This window comes from Hoplias malabaricus, chromosome 18 (assembly GCF_029633855.1).
Source record: "Hoplias malabaricus isolate fHopMal1 chromosome 18, fHopMal1.hap1, whole genome shotgun sequence".
NCBI lineage: Eukaryota > Metazoa > Chordata > Actinopteri > Characiformes > Erythrinidae > Hoplias > Hoplias malabaricus.
Window position 1 is genome coordinate 13,705,967 of NC_089817.1, and position 18,996 is coordinate 13,724,962.

Genomic DNA, 18,996 nt, shown 5'->3' on the forward strand with positions numbered 1-18,996 from the left:
ATGAAAGTGAGCAGAACTCTCTGTCAGCTCCTGGGGCAGACCATTGCTGCCTATGCTTGATTGGATTTTTCAAAGGTATATTCAGCTCCATTTTCAACTCAGATGAAAAAAAAAATGTCCAAGTCCAAAATATACTCTCCTTGAATTTAAATGTTGGGTTTGTGAAAAAGCAATACAGTAGACTTCAGTTACAAACACAAGTATTCACTTTATTTGAGCTGTTCATAGACTGGGAAAAGGTCAAGTAAAAGTCTTAGTCAAGCGCAACAATGACATGAGAGAGAGAGAGAGAGAGAGAGAGAGAGAGAGAGAGAGAGAGAGAGAGAGAGAGAGAGAGAGAGAGAGAGAGAGAGAGAGAGAGAGACTATCAGAAAATAAACAGAAAGAGAAGGACAATCACAAAATAAAATAACCAAGTATAAATACAGTAAACAAACATCTTCATTCATTCTAATGGAGGCTTTCTGGAGAGTTCCCTTGATATATTCCTGAGGTATTTTGGTCTAAAAGGATTCATTTCTCAGACCACTGTAGCCTGATCTTGAAACCTGAAAAGAGCTGTCGATGGAAAATCTCCATTCACTGTGTTTTTTTGTTTTTTTTTTGAAGGCAAGCTGTAAGCTAACTCATAGTCTCGGGGATCTGTCTAGCCCCTTAGAATGCAGCCCCTTACAATGATGGTGTGGTCCATAGGTGGATACTTAGCCAAAACAACATGTTGTAGTCTCCTTCAATTCATGGTACCCATGGTGGTTAGGCTCTGTGAAAAGACAGAGAGGGCTGTTAGGGGTATAAATTCTACCATGGACCATTTTCTTTCAAAGCCTCCTTTAGAATTTGAATGTATTACATGGTAAACCCTAATGGCTTCAGATTTAAAACAGAAGGCCTATAGACTATAAATTCACTCAATTGAAAATACAACTGCAGCACACACTGTACAAAAAGGCAACTCAAATGACTTGAGGCAGTCATTTGACCTGAATACAGACCTCTTAGTGATCAACATTTTGGGTACTGACTTCTTTCACACTTTAGTGACATTATTTTATGGACAGTGTAATCTCACTACTCACTATATGTCCTCTCAGTCACAGTGGTCAGTGGTCACAGGTAGCACACGCACATGCAACTTGAAATAGATTGCAGTTCTAATCAATATAAGTATACAGATGATTTAAACAAACACAGATCAGTCAAAAACATTAATGACTCCCTTGTTTCTACACACATTCCCCATTTGGTCTGCTCCTCTGGCCATATAGCTGCACTTTGTAGTTCTATATTGTAGTCCATATGGTGCTCTGCATACTTTGTTAGCCACCTTTCACCCTGTTCTTTAATGATCAGGACCTACACAGAGGTCCTGTGTATGTTGTTTTTGCATTGGAGTTTGTAAAGCCCTTAGTGTCACTGCTGGCTGAGGATAGTCCACCAACCAAAAATATCCAGCATAGATGTTCATGGTGGGCAGAGTCCTCTAACCACTGATGAAGGATTACAGAATGACCAACACAAACTATGCAGCAACAGATGGGCTACTTTCTCTAGAGCAACTATAAAGAACAGGGTGAAAAGGCGCTTGTGTAACAGACACACTACAGTCTTTAATTGTAGCTCACCTAAGTGCATCTGTATGGTTGGTGGAGCTGATGAAATGCAAAAGGAATGTAGAAACAAGGTTAGAGTTGACCTATTTATGAAAATATTAATGCTTTGCCACAAATCTGTAAATGTAATGCGATTACAAAAGTTTAGAATAGAGTGCCACAGTGATTTGATACTGTAATGTGCCACTTCTTGCCATTTCTCCTGCAAAATGTTGATCGATATCATAATATAATTTATGTATACAATTATTTCATTATCATATCTTAAATTTTTTAATTGAATTTTCAATAACGCAAATTAACAACTGTGATATTTAATGCAGGGATCACGTGAATATTTTCTGAACGTCCCATATGATGTACGCAAATATGGCCACCAACAGGACGCGCTTCAGTATGTAGATGAGAGTAACTGTACCGAGCGTCATGTTCTCCTCCACCAGGGGGCGCTCTTCAGGGCAGTTCACAACATTCCCTCTGGCTGCCCCCAGCACGGTCATGATGTCCACTAGGTTGGGTTTGCCCTCCTCCCTGGCCTCTCTAATTTCCTCCTCCAGCTCCTCAGCAGCTTCAGCAGCCTCCTCAATCTGGTCTTCCGTCAGTGTGCCCTTCCCATTCTTCACCTGTGGGGGCGCCAGAGAGCATATTGCTCTCAGCCGGCCATAGGAGCGTAGCTGGGCCACGTTAGCCCTCAGGAACAGGAGCAGCACATTCAGGTCATTGAGTGGGCAGCCCAGCTTCTGACCGCTGATGAGGCCCAAAGCTGGAAGGACCTCATACAAAGACAGGAAGCTGGTGTCCCAGCAGAAGAGACGTACCAAACTGAAGAGGACCACAGGAGCTAGTAGCACATAGACAGCACCATTTGCCACACTAATGACCTGGAAGACCATCAGGCTGGTCATCTTGCACTGGACGAGCTCAGGAACCCAGGGCTGGTCCCGCAGGAGGCCAGTACGGACGAAGCAGTTGAACTCGTCCTGGAGGAAGGCCGAGAGGTGAAAGTAGACCAGGTACAGGCAGGCGGTGGACATAAAAGTCAGCAAGAGGAACCCCCGCAGGAACAGCATGCTAACTAAGAAGTAGGAGCTGTGCTTGCACTGCATGTATCTCTCCAGTAGGGGGTACTCAAAATAACGCTTCCTCTTGGCTCTAGAGTCAAAACAAATTAAACAGATGGCCACTTAATTAAAAAGTGTGATGCTCTTGTTTTAAGATACAGTCATTCTGAGGAAAATAAATGTTATGTTATTTTTGGTGAAACTAATTTGATGGGTTTTGGGGGGTGTCATTAACATAGATTAAAACTAATCTTGGTCTATATTGCTGGGCTAATAAAGAATATATTAGTATCTTTTATATAGTTTAAACTGAGCCTGAATATCCAGATTTCTTTTTTTTTGTCTGTAATATATAAGAATTTATTAACAGTAAGAAGTATTTATTGCTCACTACATTCATTAAGAGTTACATCAAGAAAAAAAAAAAAAAATATATATATATATATATATAATCCTAATAGTTATCTGACATTCATCCAGCTTGCTAGCTACTTTGTGATTAGCTCCTTGGCTACTCACTTATGCACATACATCCCCTTGCTGTTGACAGCCATGCCTGTTGTCTACAATCTATGCCTAGAATCTGTGTTTCACTGTGTTAATACATTAATGTCTGATATGTTACAAAATGTGCCCATATGAATCGTGTCTACAATTCATAGACAATAGGTGCCTTTCATTTCTGATCATAAACCTGAATTTCCTGCCAGTGAAGCACTACTGATGCTACTCCTCAATAATGTATAGGGTTCCAGTCCAGACTCCTCTTTTCATGTTTGAACACTGAAACTATGAAAAAATTACATGGAATTGTCTGTACTGGCAGAAAATAAATGGAAAACAGACCAAAACAACAGAATGCCAACACACTTGGCTTCCCTGCCTTACCTCTGTAGCTCCACCTGGAAATCTTGTGGGTTCCCAGTGTTTTGTTTGAGCTCCAGAATGTTCTGAGCCAGGCGAACTGAGCGGTTGTAAGACTTGTCCAGTTCATCGATAATGAAGAGCAGGTCTGAGCCCAGAGTGGGCACTGCCAGAAACCTCCAGATCAGAGCTGGCAAGTACATCATCATCGCCATCATCAGCAAGGAGTAGGGGAATATCTAAACAGAGCAGAGAACATCAAAGCACTTCATTATCTTCATTAATATATCTCATTTCTAATCCATGTTGTTGATATGTATATATAAATAGCCAAAATATTCTGAAGCCAACAGCAAATTCCAAGGCTCCAGAAAACATATTCACATGTCTAAAGAATTGTTGCTGTTCATGTTATCAGTGTGATGAAGAGACCCCCACCTTGTGCACCCACAACGAGCGCTCTTCAAAATTTCCATTTGTGTCGAACTCATGGTGCATCAGTGAGTCCCAGCAGTATGTGTCCACATATGCAGCCTGCTTGACTGTGAAGTTACTGGGAGGAAAACAACTAATCTGGGGACCTGAGGACAAAGAAAACAAGCACTGCCTTGAAAAATGTGCTGCTTTGAAATAACTTAATTCATATGTGTACATCAGTAAACTTCAGTAATACTATAGTGTAACCCAGCAAACAAGCAACATCCCCTTCATTTTCACAGACATTCTGTTTTGGTCAGCTGCATAATATTATGTTCAAGAGGACATTTTGCAGAAATGAAAATCAGGGGTTTTAAAGCAGTAAAAATACCAAACTCCAGTGGTTTCTGGTACTCTACAAAATAATGGCCTTGCAAGTTTACAGAATATTCTCAGATAGCACTTCTTAGTGAGGCACAGCATTCAACAATGTGGGTTCAGGGTGGGTTGGTACATGGGTTATTAATGAGATCCAACTGGCCTGTCTATATTGGATATGTGTAAGCAGCCCAATAACTCTCCATATATGAGTCTGCATATAGTAGGTTGTCTTAATTACACAGACTTTGTGTTTTTTTAGGCAGGCTGCCCATAATAGGCCCTATGTTGGGATACCCTGGAAGGATTTATATTAATTCATATGAAAGTCCAACATTCCCTGAACAAAGCTTGCCAATTTGGCTCCCAGTACTTTTGTTTGTTAGGTGCAAATAACATATTTTATTCATGTAAATACAAAGCAGCAGTTGATGTTATTTTTAGTGTAACATTTTGTCCAGATTTGGTTTAAGCATAATCATGTCTATAAAACAACAGTTTGGACTTCACCTGATATTTCTACACATTTGGTGTCTGTTAGTGTAGGTGCATTTGAAGGCAGTAAGGCTTAAAAATTTAGAAATATAAAACCTGTCAGAAAAAAGGTTATTTCCAGGTTGGCTCATGTCAGCAAAAGGCACAAACACAATCCTGAATGGTTTATTAAAAAAACTCTTCTGATTCTCTAGAAACATTCATTCATTGTCAGTAAGCACTTGTCAAGTTCAGGGTCAGGGTGGGTCCAGAACCTACCCAGAATCACTGGGTGCAAGGCAGGAACACACCCTGGAGGGGGCGCCAGTCCTACGCAGGGTGACACACACTCACACATTCACTCAAACACTTTTTGGATCGTGAGAGGAAACTGTAACACCCGGAAGAAATCAACGCAAACACAGGAAGACGGGGAAAACACACCAAACTCCTCATAGACAGTCACCCAGAGTGGGGCTTGAACCCACAACCCTAGGACCCTGGAGCTGTGTGACAGTGACAGTACCTGTTGTGCCACCATTCCACACCTCTACAGAAACTTTGAACTGTTTTAGCTGAGCTTTTAAAGAACTGTTGAAATGAAAGTTTCTTCAGGGAACCAAAAGTGGTTTGCTCCAGAAAGTTTGGCAGCTTTACTTTTCAAAAGTGAATTTCACTGCTACATTCTAAATTCTAGAGTAACTTTTCACAGTGGTGGTGATAGTAACCAGTTGGTTTTAATAAGCTGTTACATCAATTGGTTGCAAATATAGGCCTGATTTTGGATTCTGGCTCAGATTTGAGATAAAGAATGGCCTAAAACATACTACATTCCTGGTGAAGAGGTTCATGCAGGAATTACATTCCCCAACGAAAGTGGGAAAGATCAACATTACACAAAAACTCAAAGATGTAGGTTCACTGGCAGTTAAATAAAAGTGCTGTATTTATGGGGTAGACATCATCCTCTTCAGTACCTATCCACATTAACATTCAAGTCAGTACATGTTTCTACAATGCACTGTTCTGCTGGACTGAATTATGCAGAATTCAGTGGAAATAAAGAGCATAGGTCTGAAGAATACACCCCAGCACAGGCGAGATATAATTAATGCATTGTGGTCATCATCACTGGCACCTGGGGAATTGTAAAGCCTGGGTGTGATAGCAGGGTTATACTGCTTCTCTAAACTCAGGCTCCTCTAGTGGAGAACAGCAGACAGAAACCACAGCAGCCGGAGCAGCAGGAGAAACGGCTGGCCTGGTGTTTCTGCTGCTGAGGGGGAGCTGGCCACCAGGCTGAGAGGGTGTGACCTCAGTATCCATGCGCAAAAGCCAAGCCCCTGCTTTTTATAGACCACTTAAACATTGGTGTCTGACTCCAAAACGTACAATCAACCCCTCAATTTACTTCCCGAACAAGACACTGCCCACAGCCACCGCATTCAACAAGCCCAAGGCACAGAACACGTCTCGACAAATTACACCATACAAGCTTGTTTTAAAGCAGAGCATGGAGACAGATGTGGGAGAACGTAAACGCTGGGCTAAACATCGCTTTTTCCCTTGGTACAGTAAAGGCCACGCAAATGCAGTTTGCTAACTTAAGAACAGCTACAACAACTATGAATGTAGCATTTATTTTATTTCATTTGAAAATGAAAACCAAACCTACAATGTTTGGGGGCCGTAACACATAGGGACCCTTGGAATCTTCTTATAAACTCGCCCACCCTTATGATGCCGTTGTCTCGGATACAGTAGATGTGTCCTGCAAACATTTCAAATGCCGAACAGAACCAAGAAGCAGACTCTAGCAGACAGTAGCAGACTCTGCTTGCTCTGCACGTCTGCTGCTTTAATTAGCATATCCTCTGGTTAGACTGAAATAGAGAACTGGAAAAGAGCAGGCTGACTGTAATTACAGACCCTTGTCATCTTTCCACGTCTCTCTTAATCATCCTCATGCCAATTAACATCTGTGCGAGCTGATTGCAGACCAGCTCCGGAGGAACTGATTGCAAGCTCAAAGTCAGCTGCCTGCACCCAACAGACTGCTTTCTCTGGCAAAGCCCTGGTTAGATATTGCCATATATATCCAAACTTCCACTGGCCTGTTGAAGTATAGAGTCTAAACAAATGATCATTACATCATTAAAAAAACAAAAAAGATTAAATATGTGGACACACATTGTAAAATCAAAATGAGTTTGTTGACATATTGCTTAATTAGTGAATCCATCTGAATCCATCCAATTGAATGTGTCAATTGTCAACACAGTTTCTATTATCTCCACAGAAATGCATTACAAAGGTTACCATGCTTAATGCAAAGTGACAAGTAAAGTGACACAGCTCCAGGGACCTGGAGGTTGAGGGTTCAAGTCCCACTCCAGGTGACTGTCTGTGAGGAGTTTGGTGTGTTCTCCCCATGTCTGCATGGGTTTCCTCCGGGTGAACATAGAACAATGTTTTCGATTCATCCCTTTCACAAATGTCATAAAATTTTTATCTAAATGCATCCTGTATTACGCGAATAGGGATTGTTAAAGCAGGAAAGAAGGAACAAACTACCTTTAACACACTCATTTCAGCAGAAATGTTAAATGAGCAGCTCATTTAATGAATTCATGTGAAATTATTGATGACCCATCAGGGTAGCTCAAACCAAATTTAGCCAATTTCTCCCAAGCTTTCAAATATATGACTAAAAAGCTAATATCACAGAGGTTAAAAGCTGCATGTCCAGCAGTCAGTCACCAGCAAATATTAGCCCAAAACCTCTTAGGCTTCATTCACTCAGATGTATAAAACAACACATTGGTATACATTGTTGGTTTGTTGTACCTGTGTGACTAGGTATCATAAGTGGGTGACGTTCCTAAGTGAAATCTGCTGGTAATAGTGTTCTTCTTTACAGTGAAGTAGAAAAGACATGTGAGGGTCCTGTATATCTTTAGAGATGAGGTGTGTAGTTCTATATGTAAGTAATCATTTCCTGCATGTTGCTCAACACCTGTGTGAGTGAATGAAGACCCCCGACCCACACTATCTCTTAACGGATGAAGCATGTTCTACTCTGGTCATTTTTGTCATTATTATTATTTTTTTAACAGACAGCAGAGTGCAGTTTTGACGCATCGCCTTGCATTGCACAGCAGTGTGTATCTATAAAGTTCTTATGTCTAGGAATTCAGCACAACATGCTTTACACTCTCTCAGGCTCTAGGCTAATTAGCTAACTCCCAGGCACTAACATAAAAGTTAAAAATAACTTACAGGAATTTTACTGGGCATACATAATTGCACAGACTGTGCAAATGCAGAGTTAGAGTTATATAAATTCTTACTTCCATTCTTACAAGCTGAGGAAATATCAGTGGTGACCCAGGGATCAGCAAAGCTAGCAATAATTTAGATGTGCTACTTAACATTGGTGGTAACATTGTTTTCAGTACATTGTGCACTTAAATACAGCTCTGAGACACACTTTTTAAACATTTGAATTGAAATTAGTTTTCAGGAAGTGGTGTCCTTTTTTTCAGTGAATTTAAACTTGTCTGAATACCAGGTATAAAACCTCAACATATAATAACATGTCAGTAAAAAACACTATAATTTGCTGTAGAAAAGCAGTCCAAAGGTAATGCTAATTTCAACTGTATTTCGTCGAGACAGCTAAGTTTAGACTTAGGGCAAATAAAAGTCATTATTTTGATATTATGTTATTTTTCAGGGTACAAACAGAGTATCCCTTTAATTAACTGATTAACCCTTGTGACACTGCTGCCAGCCATGTCATTTATAAACCTTACAGACATTCCACTGCATGATTACAATCCTATCCAAACAGTGTGTAAACAGGCAGCCTGGTAAGCTAGGCTCTTTTTGTTTGTATTTGTTGTTTGATTAGTAGAGAGTTTATATGTGTACTGGACCGCTGACCCTAGATCTGTAGCCTTACTCTGGACATATTGATGCAAACAGCAATAGAGATGCTAACCGATGGAGATTTCGCGAGCAAATGCCAAAGACACCAGCAGCAGTGGAAGTCCCACAGACACGAACTTGATGACTTTGTCCAGGGGCAGCTCCAGGTCCAGATGGCGGATGCGGTTGTCTCCATTACTGTCTCTCAGCAGAGCGTCAGACAGCACGGCCTGAGCCGCTGCGTTCGCTATGGACATGTCAAACCTGTGGAGGTCAACATTAATGGATCAGACACAGGGTAATTTAATTTGTAGCCCTTTAGCCTCTTGCTTCCAATTGCAGTCAATTTCAAAACTATAAAAACTATTAAAGGACACTGTACATAAAATTTCCAGTAGAAGCTTTTGAAGTGAACTATTTTTGGCTGAAAATAAATGTACAGTTTAATAATTATGTTTGGAAAAGAGCTGCAATGTTCTCACTTTTATTTACACTTCAATGCAAATGTTATAAATCCAGACTTTATCTTAAGGCTTTTAGCCAAAAGTGATTTAGGGGTATTTTGTGTGTAAAATAATGCCATAAAAACTCCTGTTTGTTTACTTAAAAACACATTAACAACCATCAAATAACCATAATGACAAAGAAGAAATAAATATTAAAATAAATGTTTTATTTGATGTCAATGTCCAAAAATTAACCCCTTACACTAGTAAAGAGTATTTAAATAATAAAATCACTGGCACTGTGTTAAACCACTGGTACATGCAAAGCATTTTAGTGTAAATATTCAGAAATATAATACCTTTTAAAATATCTATAATGAGAAATGAAATGATTGTACAGTAATATATATATATATATATATATATATATATATATATATATATATATATATATATATATATATATATATGTACATACTCAGGGCTGTTCCAAAAATGTTCTCAGTCAGTTTATCACTAGAAAGCACAACTGAGACATTTATAAATATTAATTTTCATAAAAGACATACTGTATGTAGGCATCCTAAAGCTTTATTAACAGTGGCCTACTGTAAGCGTTACCAAACATTAAAGTTAGATTAAGTTACAACAAGTTTCCAGCATAATCACACTTTGCTGAATGCTCTCTCTGCAATGGAAATCATTTTATTTATTACTAATTACATCTGAGCTAATTAGAATCCATTGATTGCTAGATCCTCACATGGAATTATGGATGACTAATTGAGATATATGTGTGAAAAGTGCAGTACCTTTGGTGTTCGCGATGCAGTGACTCCAGTGGTGATGTGGTCCTGAGGCTGGGGAAGACGAGGGGGTGCTACTGAGGGTTTTAAGTACTGGAGGAGGGCTGAACTAGAAAGGAGGCTGAACTGGACAGGGTTAAGGGGATAATTAAAGAGGTTACAGAAGTCTCTGGAGAAGCTAAAGGGCAGGAGTTAGAGATAGAACAGAGGAGCAATTAAGTAGATTCATAGAGAGAGAGAGAGAGAGAGAGAGAGAGAGAGAGAGAGAGAGAGAGAGAGAGAGAACAGCAGAGTAGAGTCGGGAAGGGCTGTAGGGCAGTACGCACCAAGCTGGTGGCGCCCTTCCACTTCAAACACGCCTAGCCTTTGTGGCTTTTCCTGCTCCTGTCATTGCCCTCACTATTTCTGTACCACCGCCCAGAGCAGACCTAACACGCCACTGAGCTATGAGCTATATGCCCATGAGAAACCTGGAGAACAGCCCAACTACAGTTATTTCAGTGCCACTCTCCCAACTTTTGGAAATTCAGTTATTCAAGAGTGCTGTTTAAGGGCACACTGGCCAACCTGGCAACAAACTGAATGGAAAATGGCCCTTGTTTTCTGGATAATAAGTTGGAAACAGTGACAGTATCTGCTGTCATATTGCAAAATTGATTTGGGGACAGGACTTTGAGGACAGGACTTTCAGAGTACTTTTAATATGAAGACATATTGGACATTACAATATTGTTGTTATCCAAAGAAAAATATGCATCCCCAAAATAGGAAAATGGCTTCATAACTTACAATGGAAATTGGTGTAAAAAGATTTTATTCCAAGTAATTTTGAAGCATTTCTATTGGTCTTTTCGTCATTAATTTTTTTACAAATTTGAAGGAAAGCTGCTGTGATCAAATTATGTAGTAAACTAAACATTGACAAAAAGAGAAGCATAAATATTTTTCACTGGACAGCAATAATATTAAAGTGAGAATACAGCATACAAAATATATGGGAGATGTTTCCAAAGGAACCTTACATTTTCAGATAAAAAAAAAAAAAGAATGAGTAGAACAGACACGTGTCAGTTTATCTGTTTTGGCCATACACCACTGCATTTTAGTGAGGAATTTGCCCAATTAAACAGTCAGTAGTATGGTCACTATGCTTCATCTGGCTTAGACATATGAAAACAGCTAGATTTCAGAGTGTGGTACACTAAAAAGGGAATTTACATGATTTAAATAAATAGGCTGCTGTAGGTAATATATGTTTTCATTCATGTAGACATAAGTTCCAATTTTTAACAAGTAAATTCTGTGAATTTCTTTCTTGGTGTATCCAGTTCCACTAAATATGAATTAGCCACACACCAAGAACTAAGAACATATGTCTTGAAATACAGGCCACAAGCTGCACCAGGAGCAGTCTGTAATCTCTGGGTATTTAAGGGGGAAATCTGGGCCAGAATGATATTCTAACTTTTAAGCACTGTAATCATCTGCAAAGTTACCCCACCACCCTCCCACCACTCAGCTCCACCTAAAACAGCACAGTAAACATGCACATGCTTCACTGGGAGAAGACCAAAACACTCAGTCCTGTGCTTGGAGAGCTGAAAATATGGAACAATACTTATAAGTTGAGTATAAATTTAAAATATACTTTAAATACATTTGTAAGACATTTCAATGAGGTAACACCAAATCAAGTTTAAGTAGCTTTATATTAGCAAGTATTATTATTATTTTTTGTTTTTTATTGAGCAGATGATGTTAACTTTTAGTTTGTAATCAACTGATCTACAGATGAAGATTAGCTTATTAGCTAACTGGCACATTTACATTTATGTGGAAACTGAAATGCTGTTTAATGTTCATTGTCCTAAATAAATGAATAAATAAATATTATCTAATACAGTTAATATTATTAGACTCCATTAAACAGCATTCATCACTCAATGATATTATATTCACAAACCAGAAACTCTGTAAACTGATATTAACTAAAATAATCACTTGCATGAACTGTTGTATCGTCTTTTATTTAAAAATCATTTAGATGATTTGTAGAATGTTCTAACACCAGCCTTGATCTCAACACAAAACCTATCCTCAAGTATAAACCTGGTCAGAATCCTAAACCCCAACCATGAGTTTCACATATATATTACATGACCAAAAATAGTAGCCAGCTCCTCATCCGATATATCAAAGGCTGCAGTTACAGCCTCTACTATTCTGGAACAGCTTTACACTTGACAATGGAACATTTGTACAAGATCTGCTGGCCATTAGAGCATTTGTTATATCAGGTGATGATGCTGGGTGTATCACACATGCTACAATTCATCCCAGTGCTATTTGATGGGGCTTTATCACATCAAATAACACAATTCTACTGCTCTAAAGTCCATCTGAGAGGACTTATGCCACTTTAACTGCCGTGGTGATCTTAATATCATGTACAAACTCTCTGGACTGGATTATTCCTTTTCCCAGTGTTTTCAAAACTGAACATTCGTGTCCACAATGGCGGCACCTTAAAGTTGCTGAATTTGTTAATTATAAGGGGTGTCTACACTTAATGGTTTTTCACAGCATACGCTAAAAGGACACTTGCTCATGACAATTTCCTCCTGACATGAAGGACGTTAAAAGGAAAGTTTTCCACTTTGTTGCATTAACAGCTTCAACTCTTTGGAAAGACATGTCAAAACATTTCTTTATAGATTTGCTTGCACTCTTCCATGCTGTTGCCAAAAGATGAGGCCTGCTATTGTTAACTTGTGTATGTAAATGAAAGGAACCTCAGTGTAAAGTGGGTTTGATGTAGGTTGAGTTCTTTAAAGTGTGTTTGGTTTAAGAGTTGTTAAGAGAGGTTTTCAGTGCATTGAGAGAACAGACCTACCCACGCTGTCAAAGTGCTGTTTTACTATTCTATGATTTCACTGTCAATCCTGAAACATGGGAATGTGTGCCATCAGTTATCCACCTACTTCAAAAAATTAAAAAAAAAAATAAATTAGAATTCCCAGTAGAAGCTGGGAATGAAAACTGAACTGATGTGAAGGAGTTCCCCTATAATTCGTAACCTGCAGCAAATCTGCATATTGCTCTATACTTTACTTCAGGTAAATAAAATGGTTATTATAGAACATTGTGCTTTTATCTTTTAACATAAACTCCATAAACACTCCTAGGCTGTGTTTGAAACATCATACTTGCCGTATACTGAGGCAGGCTTCAGGGAGATAGTCTAAACCAAATGCTTGTATAAAATGCTGCTTGCTGAGGTTTCTCCATTGGGTTGATTTTGAAAGAGTGCAATGTATCCTTCACTGCCTTAAATTTACCATAATCCTGTGGGTCACCACGGTCAGAGGCTCTCCCCAGAAGAAAATGTCTTTCTTTGCATGTGTAAGTTAGATTTATTTTTACTGTTAACACTTTATTCTAAGGAACACAAATTAGGAGCTTAGGGTCTCGTTATTTGCGCAGTAATGCATGAATTAGACATTTATAAATGATTTATTCACCGTGCAAGCTTTATTCACTGTGACATTTATTAGTACTTGGGTGTGTGTGTGTCTGTGTGTGTGTGGGGGGGGGTTATGTGGAAATTACCAATAATTCCATTATTACTTGCAACAATGAACATTAAACACTTTGTTAAGCCCCTGCTAAGCAATTTAGTGAGCATTAATTATTAACAAAAATGTACATGCTTTAGTGTGTAATTGGCAGGACTTTGATTCATGTGGGTTCCAAATAGCACTAAGTTTATATGCTAGTCAGTCTGCATCACTAATAATCTACTTATGAAACAATGGTCTAAAATATTGGTGTGTCTTCCATAAAGGATTTCAATAACTTATTCTACTTGCCCAGGAGCATGTTGTATAACGATGATTCCAGGTGATATATTGAAGATCCAAAAAGATATAAAGAAAAAATATATGTTAAAATGAATGTTATTTTACTGAAGATAGTACGTAATGATAAACCTGGTATTATCTAGAACCCTCGAGAATCAAAGTCCAGTCAATTGCACACTAATAACATATACATTTAGATAATAATTCATGCTCAATAATATGTATACCTGGGACTAAACAAAGTGTTTGTTGTGCAACTAAATTACAACTAATAGTGCAATTATTTCTTGTCTTCTCCAAGTGTGTAAAGCTTTCCGTAGAATTTTTTTATCAATAGTTCAAAAAGAATTGATGACTGGCGTTATATGATTTGGAGGAAGGCTGTGCTTGCCCATGTGATTACCCACATGATTGGTAGCATTGGGGGAGGCTTAGCAAATAGTAAGTCTGTGCAATGACTAGACTGTGGGACAAAATGGCCCACATTTCTATATGTAATGATATGTTTGGCTGTTTTTTATTAAAAATAAAAAGGAACTGCAGAAATTCCGGGGAAAGACAATGTATTTTGGGGGAAGAAATTCATGTGCATGATAAGTTCATAGGGCTTAAACAGGCATAATCAAATGTTTAAACACACTGGGTCAATGTACAGGTCTGCGTCACACATCATGTGCAGTATATATATATATATATATATGTTTTAGTTTTTTTTGGTTTTTTTTGTTTTTTTTTAATCATTGCATGAGTTTTATTTATTTATCAACGTATGAGGAAAAAATAAAGAAAAGCTGTCATAAAGTTTACACAGGCCACATTTGCGGTTGTTTTTTTCCTATATGTCAAATTGGACCAAAATTAAACTATAACTATGCTTTACAATGTGCAGTAGTGCATTCCATAAAGAGGCTGTGTATGTGTTAAAACTTAGCAAGAGTGCCCAAACTTTTGCACATGTGGATATGAAGGGTTGTAAGAAGTTAAAGCCATTCAGCATCCACTAAAATCATCTCTTTTAATTATCAAAAATGGTCTATTGAGACACAATAGATTATGACAACAATGCGTACAAAGGAAATACAAACCTCTCCCCTATTCTCACTTGCTCTGGAAGAACCATTAAAAAAAAGACCAAGAAAAAAAAAAGATAATAGGAAACATATACGTCACAAAGACCAAATCCAATAACATCCAAGAACAGCTGCGTTCAGCTCTAGACATCACATCAGAAACAGGTGCTTTAGTTGGAGACTGTTTTAGCACAAAAAAATAAAGAAAAAAAAAAAACAAAAAAAAACAAAAAAAAAAAACAAAACAAAAAAAAAAAAACCTTGGGAATATCTTCACAGCTTCTGTCCTTCACAGAAAAGAGGAGAGAGTCAGAGGGGCTTCCAGCAGCTCAGACCTTCTGTAGAGACACTCACATCCATAAACCTTAGGATTTACTTGATTCAAATCTGTACACTGGTTTCAAAGTATATATAATCAGCCATAACTTTAAGGCCATCTCTCTGTTTCCACTGGCCATACAGGAATATATTTTTGTAGATCTGCAATAACAGACTGTTATCCAGCTGTAGCCATTCATACTTTGTTTGCTCTCTTTCATCCTGTTCTTCAACAGTCAGGGCCCCCAAAAAACCACCACAGAGCAGGTACTATGGCTAGTGGATAATTCTCAGCGCTGCAGTCACACTGTCGTGGTGGAGCTGTGTTAGTGCCGTGCTGTATCTGATCCACTCATACCAGCACCACACACACCAACACACCACCACGTCAGTGTCTCTGCAGCGCTGAGGGTGATCCGTAAACCAAGCAGTACCTGACCTCTGGAAGTACCTTTGTAGAACAGGGGCCTAACAATGCATGCAGTGCAACAGAATTAAAGATGCAGCAATATTGTAAATGCATATTAGGATTCTTTAACAGGGAAGTGATTGGATACACTATGTCCAAATGTTTGTAGACACATCCACACTCATCTATGTAGACACTAATGAATGATTACTGCTATATTAAAGTGCACCCATTGATGGGAAGATTCTGAAATGCATTGAAAGGTAAAATGTGACCCTCTGGAGCAGCTTCGCTTGAGCCTAAAATCACCATGCTCAGTGCCAAGTGTAGGCTACAGGAGTGTAAATCACCCCGGTTTTGGGCTGTGGAGCAGACGTTCTGAATTCTCCAGACAGAAGCATCTCCATCCAATACTGTGGTGACAAGCTGGACTGCCTTGTGATCAAAACTAATTCTAAGATCAGTACCTGATCTCTGTAATGTCATTATGGCCAAATACAATTAAATCCTGACAGCAATGTTTTGGTGCTTTTTGTAGCTTTCCTAGAAAAACAGAGGCTGTGTGTTATAGCTAAGTGGGGATATGTAGGTGACAACAAACATTTGGTTATGTAGTGTATATACCATTAAACGCTCAAATGGTGCTTTTCCACAGCATGAGTCCAGATCTACTCGACTCGGCACGGCTCAGCTCGCTTAAAGCTTGTCGCTTTTCCACTAGCACACCTCCCCCCGCGAAATGGAGCCGGTGACATCACAAAACCCTGTCTCTAAAGGGAATTGCAGGTTTTGCAAACCACAACAATTTACTCACCCTGTATTTGCGTGTTGTTTTTGTTTTTTGGACAAAACATGGCTCCGCACCTCAGTTCTCACAGATCAGCTTTCCTTGTTGCATGTTCGGCTTTCACTGGAAATTTTCGTCAGCCATCAGCCCATTTAAACCTCTTCAAAACACCTCAAGGTAAAGTTACGAGCTGCCGTTGTGCTACTGCAACTTAAGACATTTTACAAGTGGTGGGTTTTGTGCTGGATTTAAATGAGCTCTGCATTTTGCGGTGATTGACATGTCTCTCTGGCTAATCAGGGCTCTGCAGGGTTTACATATCACCATTTAGTATCTACTCAGCATGGTTGGAAACCATGGGGGTTTCAAGGGACCAGGTGCCAGATTTGGTCAGTGGAAAAGCAAAAGAGCCAAGCCTAGTCGAGTGGAGTCATGTAGGTTCCATGTAGTGGAAAAGCACCATTTAAATGCATAAAATGTTTGTATGCCTAATGAAATGGTACATTTTTAAGAATGGATGTATGTATATAGCAACAAAAATGGCTCACTATATATTTGTTTCCCAAACGTAAGGAAAATAAAATATAAGTAAGGAAACACCTATGTAACATTATCCAATTTTAGACACACGTTGTAGGGGAAGGTGGCCTAACTGAGTTACACTATCCACAGCTACACAATTAAAAATAAAGGTGCTAAAAAGGGTTCTTTAAGCGATGCTATAGAAAAAACACATCTGGGTCGATAAAGAACCATGTCTCTTTAAGAGATGTGTGAGTGTGACATTTTAAATATTTAAAAATCCATCATCTTAAGGTTCTTTTCCCATTTAAACGTCTTAACACAAATGGTTCTTTATGGAACCTAAACTGCTTCTTCTGTGGTATCTCACAAAGAACATTTTGTAGCACCTTTATTTTGAAGAGTGTAGTGTCTAAAATTGGATCATCATCTGCCAAACCGTTTTAATTTAATGATATTTGTATAAAGTTGATGTGTAACCGCTGGCCACTGTTGAATCAGGTAAATCCACTGCTCTGTTCCTGCAGTACTGTCTCCTGTAAACATCTTGAGGAAGTCTGTGGTCTGGAAGGAACCACTGCTTTGTTTTTCTTCTGTGAATGAGATGCTTGCTGTGCCAGCTTGGCTCCGCCCACATTTTTATTCTTTCTTTTTTGTCTTGAGCAGGAGAAAAATGTGCCTTTAGTGTCATTCAGGATTGCATCATCTGAGAGTTCCAGGCATAACCGGAGTCCTCCCGAGGGCAGCACTGCCGTTTGAAAACCTAAACCATAAATATCAAGCAACAGGCTGAAGGGGTATATTCTGTGCTGTGGGGTCCTTTATATAATGTTTGTTTTTGCTTTTGTTGTTTTGAATACGGTTGCTTAGCAAGGTCTTTTGCTCTGAAAATTCATGCCTAAACAAAATACAGTCACCTTGGAAGCTTTCATAAAATGATATCATGCTGCGTGGGTTTCACCTGAGAACCAAGAAGAACCACGTGGATACAAAATCAAATTCATGAGGACGTATCAGGACGGAAGGTGGATTTATGGAAATAGAACTAAAACCCTGTCTGTAATCTCCCAGTATCCAATCCAAAGTGTAACATTTTGCATGATTAGTTTCAGAGCATTCCACAGCTCTGTAAAATTACAGGGTTAAAGTCTGTGATTATACTTAATTTATAAGTATTAAAAGAAAATAATTATAAAAATGTAAGTATCCTAGCTACCTTTAAAGACAGAGTTCATTTAACAAATAACAAGTTACCAGAATAAGAGTCCCAGTCTTACATTCTAGTTACTTAATATTTGTCATTTAAGGTGGCCTGGATAATTTACAGCACTGTGTAAAGTACATTACACCCTTCTATTATTTACAGTCTGAACAACCCTGAAGTACAGTTCATTCAGAGACAGGAGAAATTAAGTTCCACTCTTGTTTCAGATCTGAGAAATCTGCAGAAAACAAACTCAACACCATGGGTCTGAAAGGACGTGTATCTCTCAAGCATCTGTTACTGAGGAAAATAAGGAAAAGAGGAACAAAGATGTTTGAAAACCCATGGCTGTTCTAACTGGAAAGTCTATAAATGAGGGGTGGTCTCTGAATTTTGCACAGTACTGTATATGGTATCACTGTACTGAAGGGTGGTCTTTTTTATAACAATCTTTAATGACAACTGACATTATCCCACACACACACATTTATCAAGACATATCCCAACAAGCGCCAGTGGTCCTAATGCTGCAGTGATGTGACGAGCACTGATGCTTGTTGGAATAAGCATTTATAACAGTTACTGTAGGACTATGTCAGATGTAATATGTCATGTAGCCTTATGAAGGCCACCCTTCGGTAAAATGGTACCCTCATGTTTACAGTGTGGAATTCACAGCTCATTTCTTATTATCAAAGCGGCCCTCCCACATGTAACTGGACATTCCGAAGCACTGAAGTGTCCTGCAGAAGTCACTGGTGGGGATGGGGTGGGGGGTGGGCTTGTTCAAATAAATTGCCTTGACTTTGTGGTCTGGTCACTGGTGTCTCTTCTTGTATG

At 38.9% G+C, this 18,996-nt stretch overlaps 1 protein-coding gene across 1 annotated transcript; it reads right to left on the reverse strand.

The window, feature by feature from the left end:
* Positions 1-701: 701 nt before the first annotated feature.
* Positions 702-8,991, reverse strand: panx3 (pannexin 3). Its single transcript, XM_066651253.1, has 5 exons — positions 8,808-8,991; positions 3,974-4,116; positions 3,560-3,774; positions 2,029-2,762; positions 702-760 (listed from the first exon to the last, which is right to left on the reverse strand). The coding sequence occupies exons 1-5, from the start codon at positions 8,989-8,991 to the stop codon at positions 702-704; spliced, it is 1,335 nt and encodes a 444-aa protein (XP_066507350.1).
* Positions 8,992-18,996: the final 10,005 nt, after the last annotated feature.

What these genes read in the sequence shown, in the direction of transcription:
- panx3 (XM_066651253.1), bottom strand. Translation starts at nt 8,991, where the DNA reads ATGTCCATAGCGAACGCAGCGGCTCAGGCCGTGCTGTCTGACGCTCTG. An exon ending in GCTCGTTGTGGGTGCACAAG is followed by an intron (nt 3,775 to 3,973) that starts GTGGGGGTCTCT and finishes TGCTCTGTTTAG; the next exon opens with ATATTCCCCTACTCCTTGCT. An exon ending in GGAGGAGAACATGACGCTCG is followed by an intron (nt 761 to 2,028) that starts GTACAGTTACTC and finishes GTCTTTTCACAG; the next exon opens with AGCCTAACCACCATGGGTAC.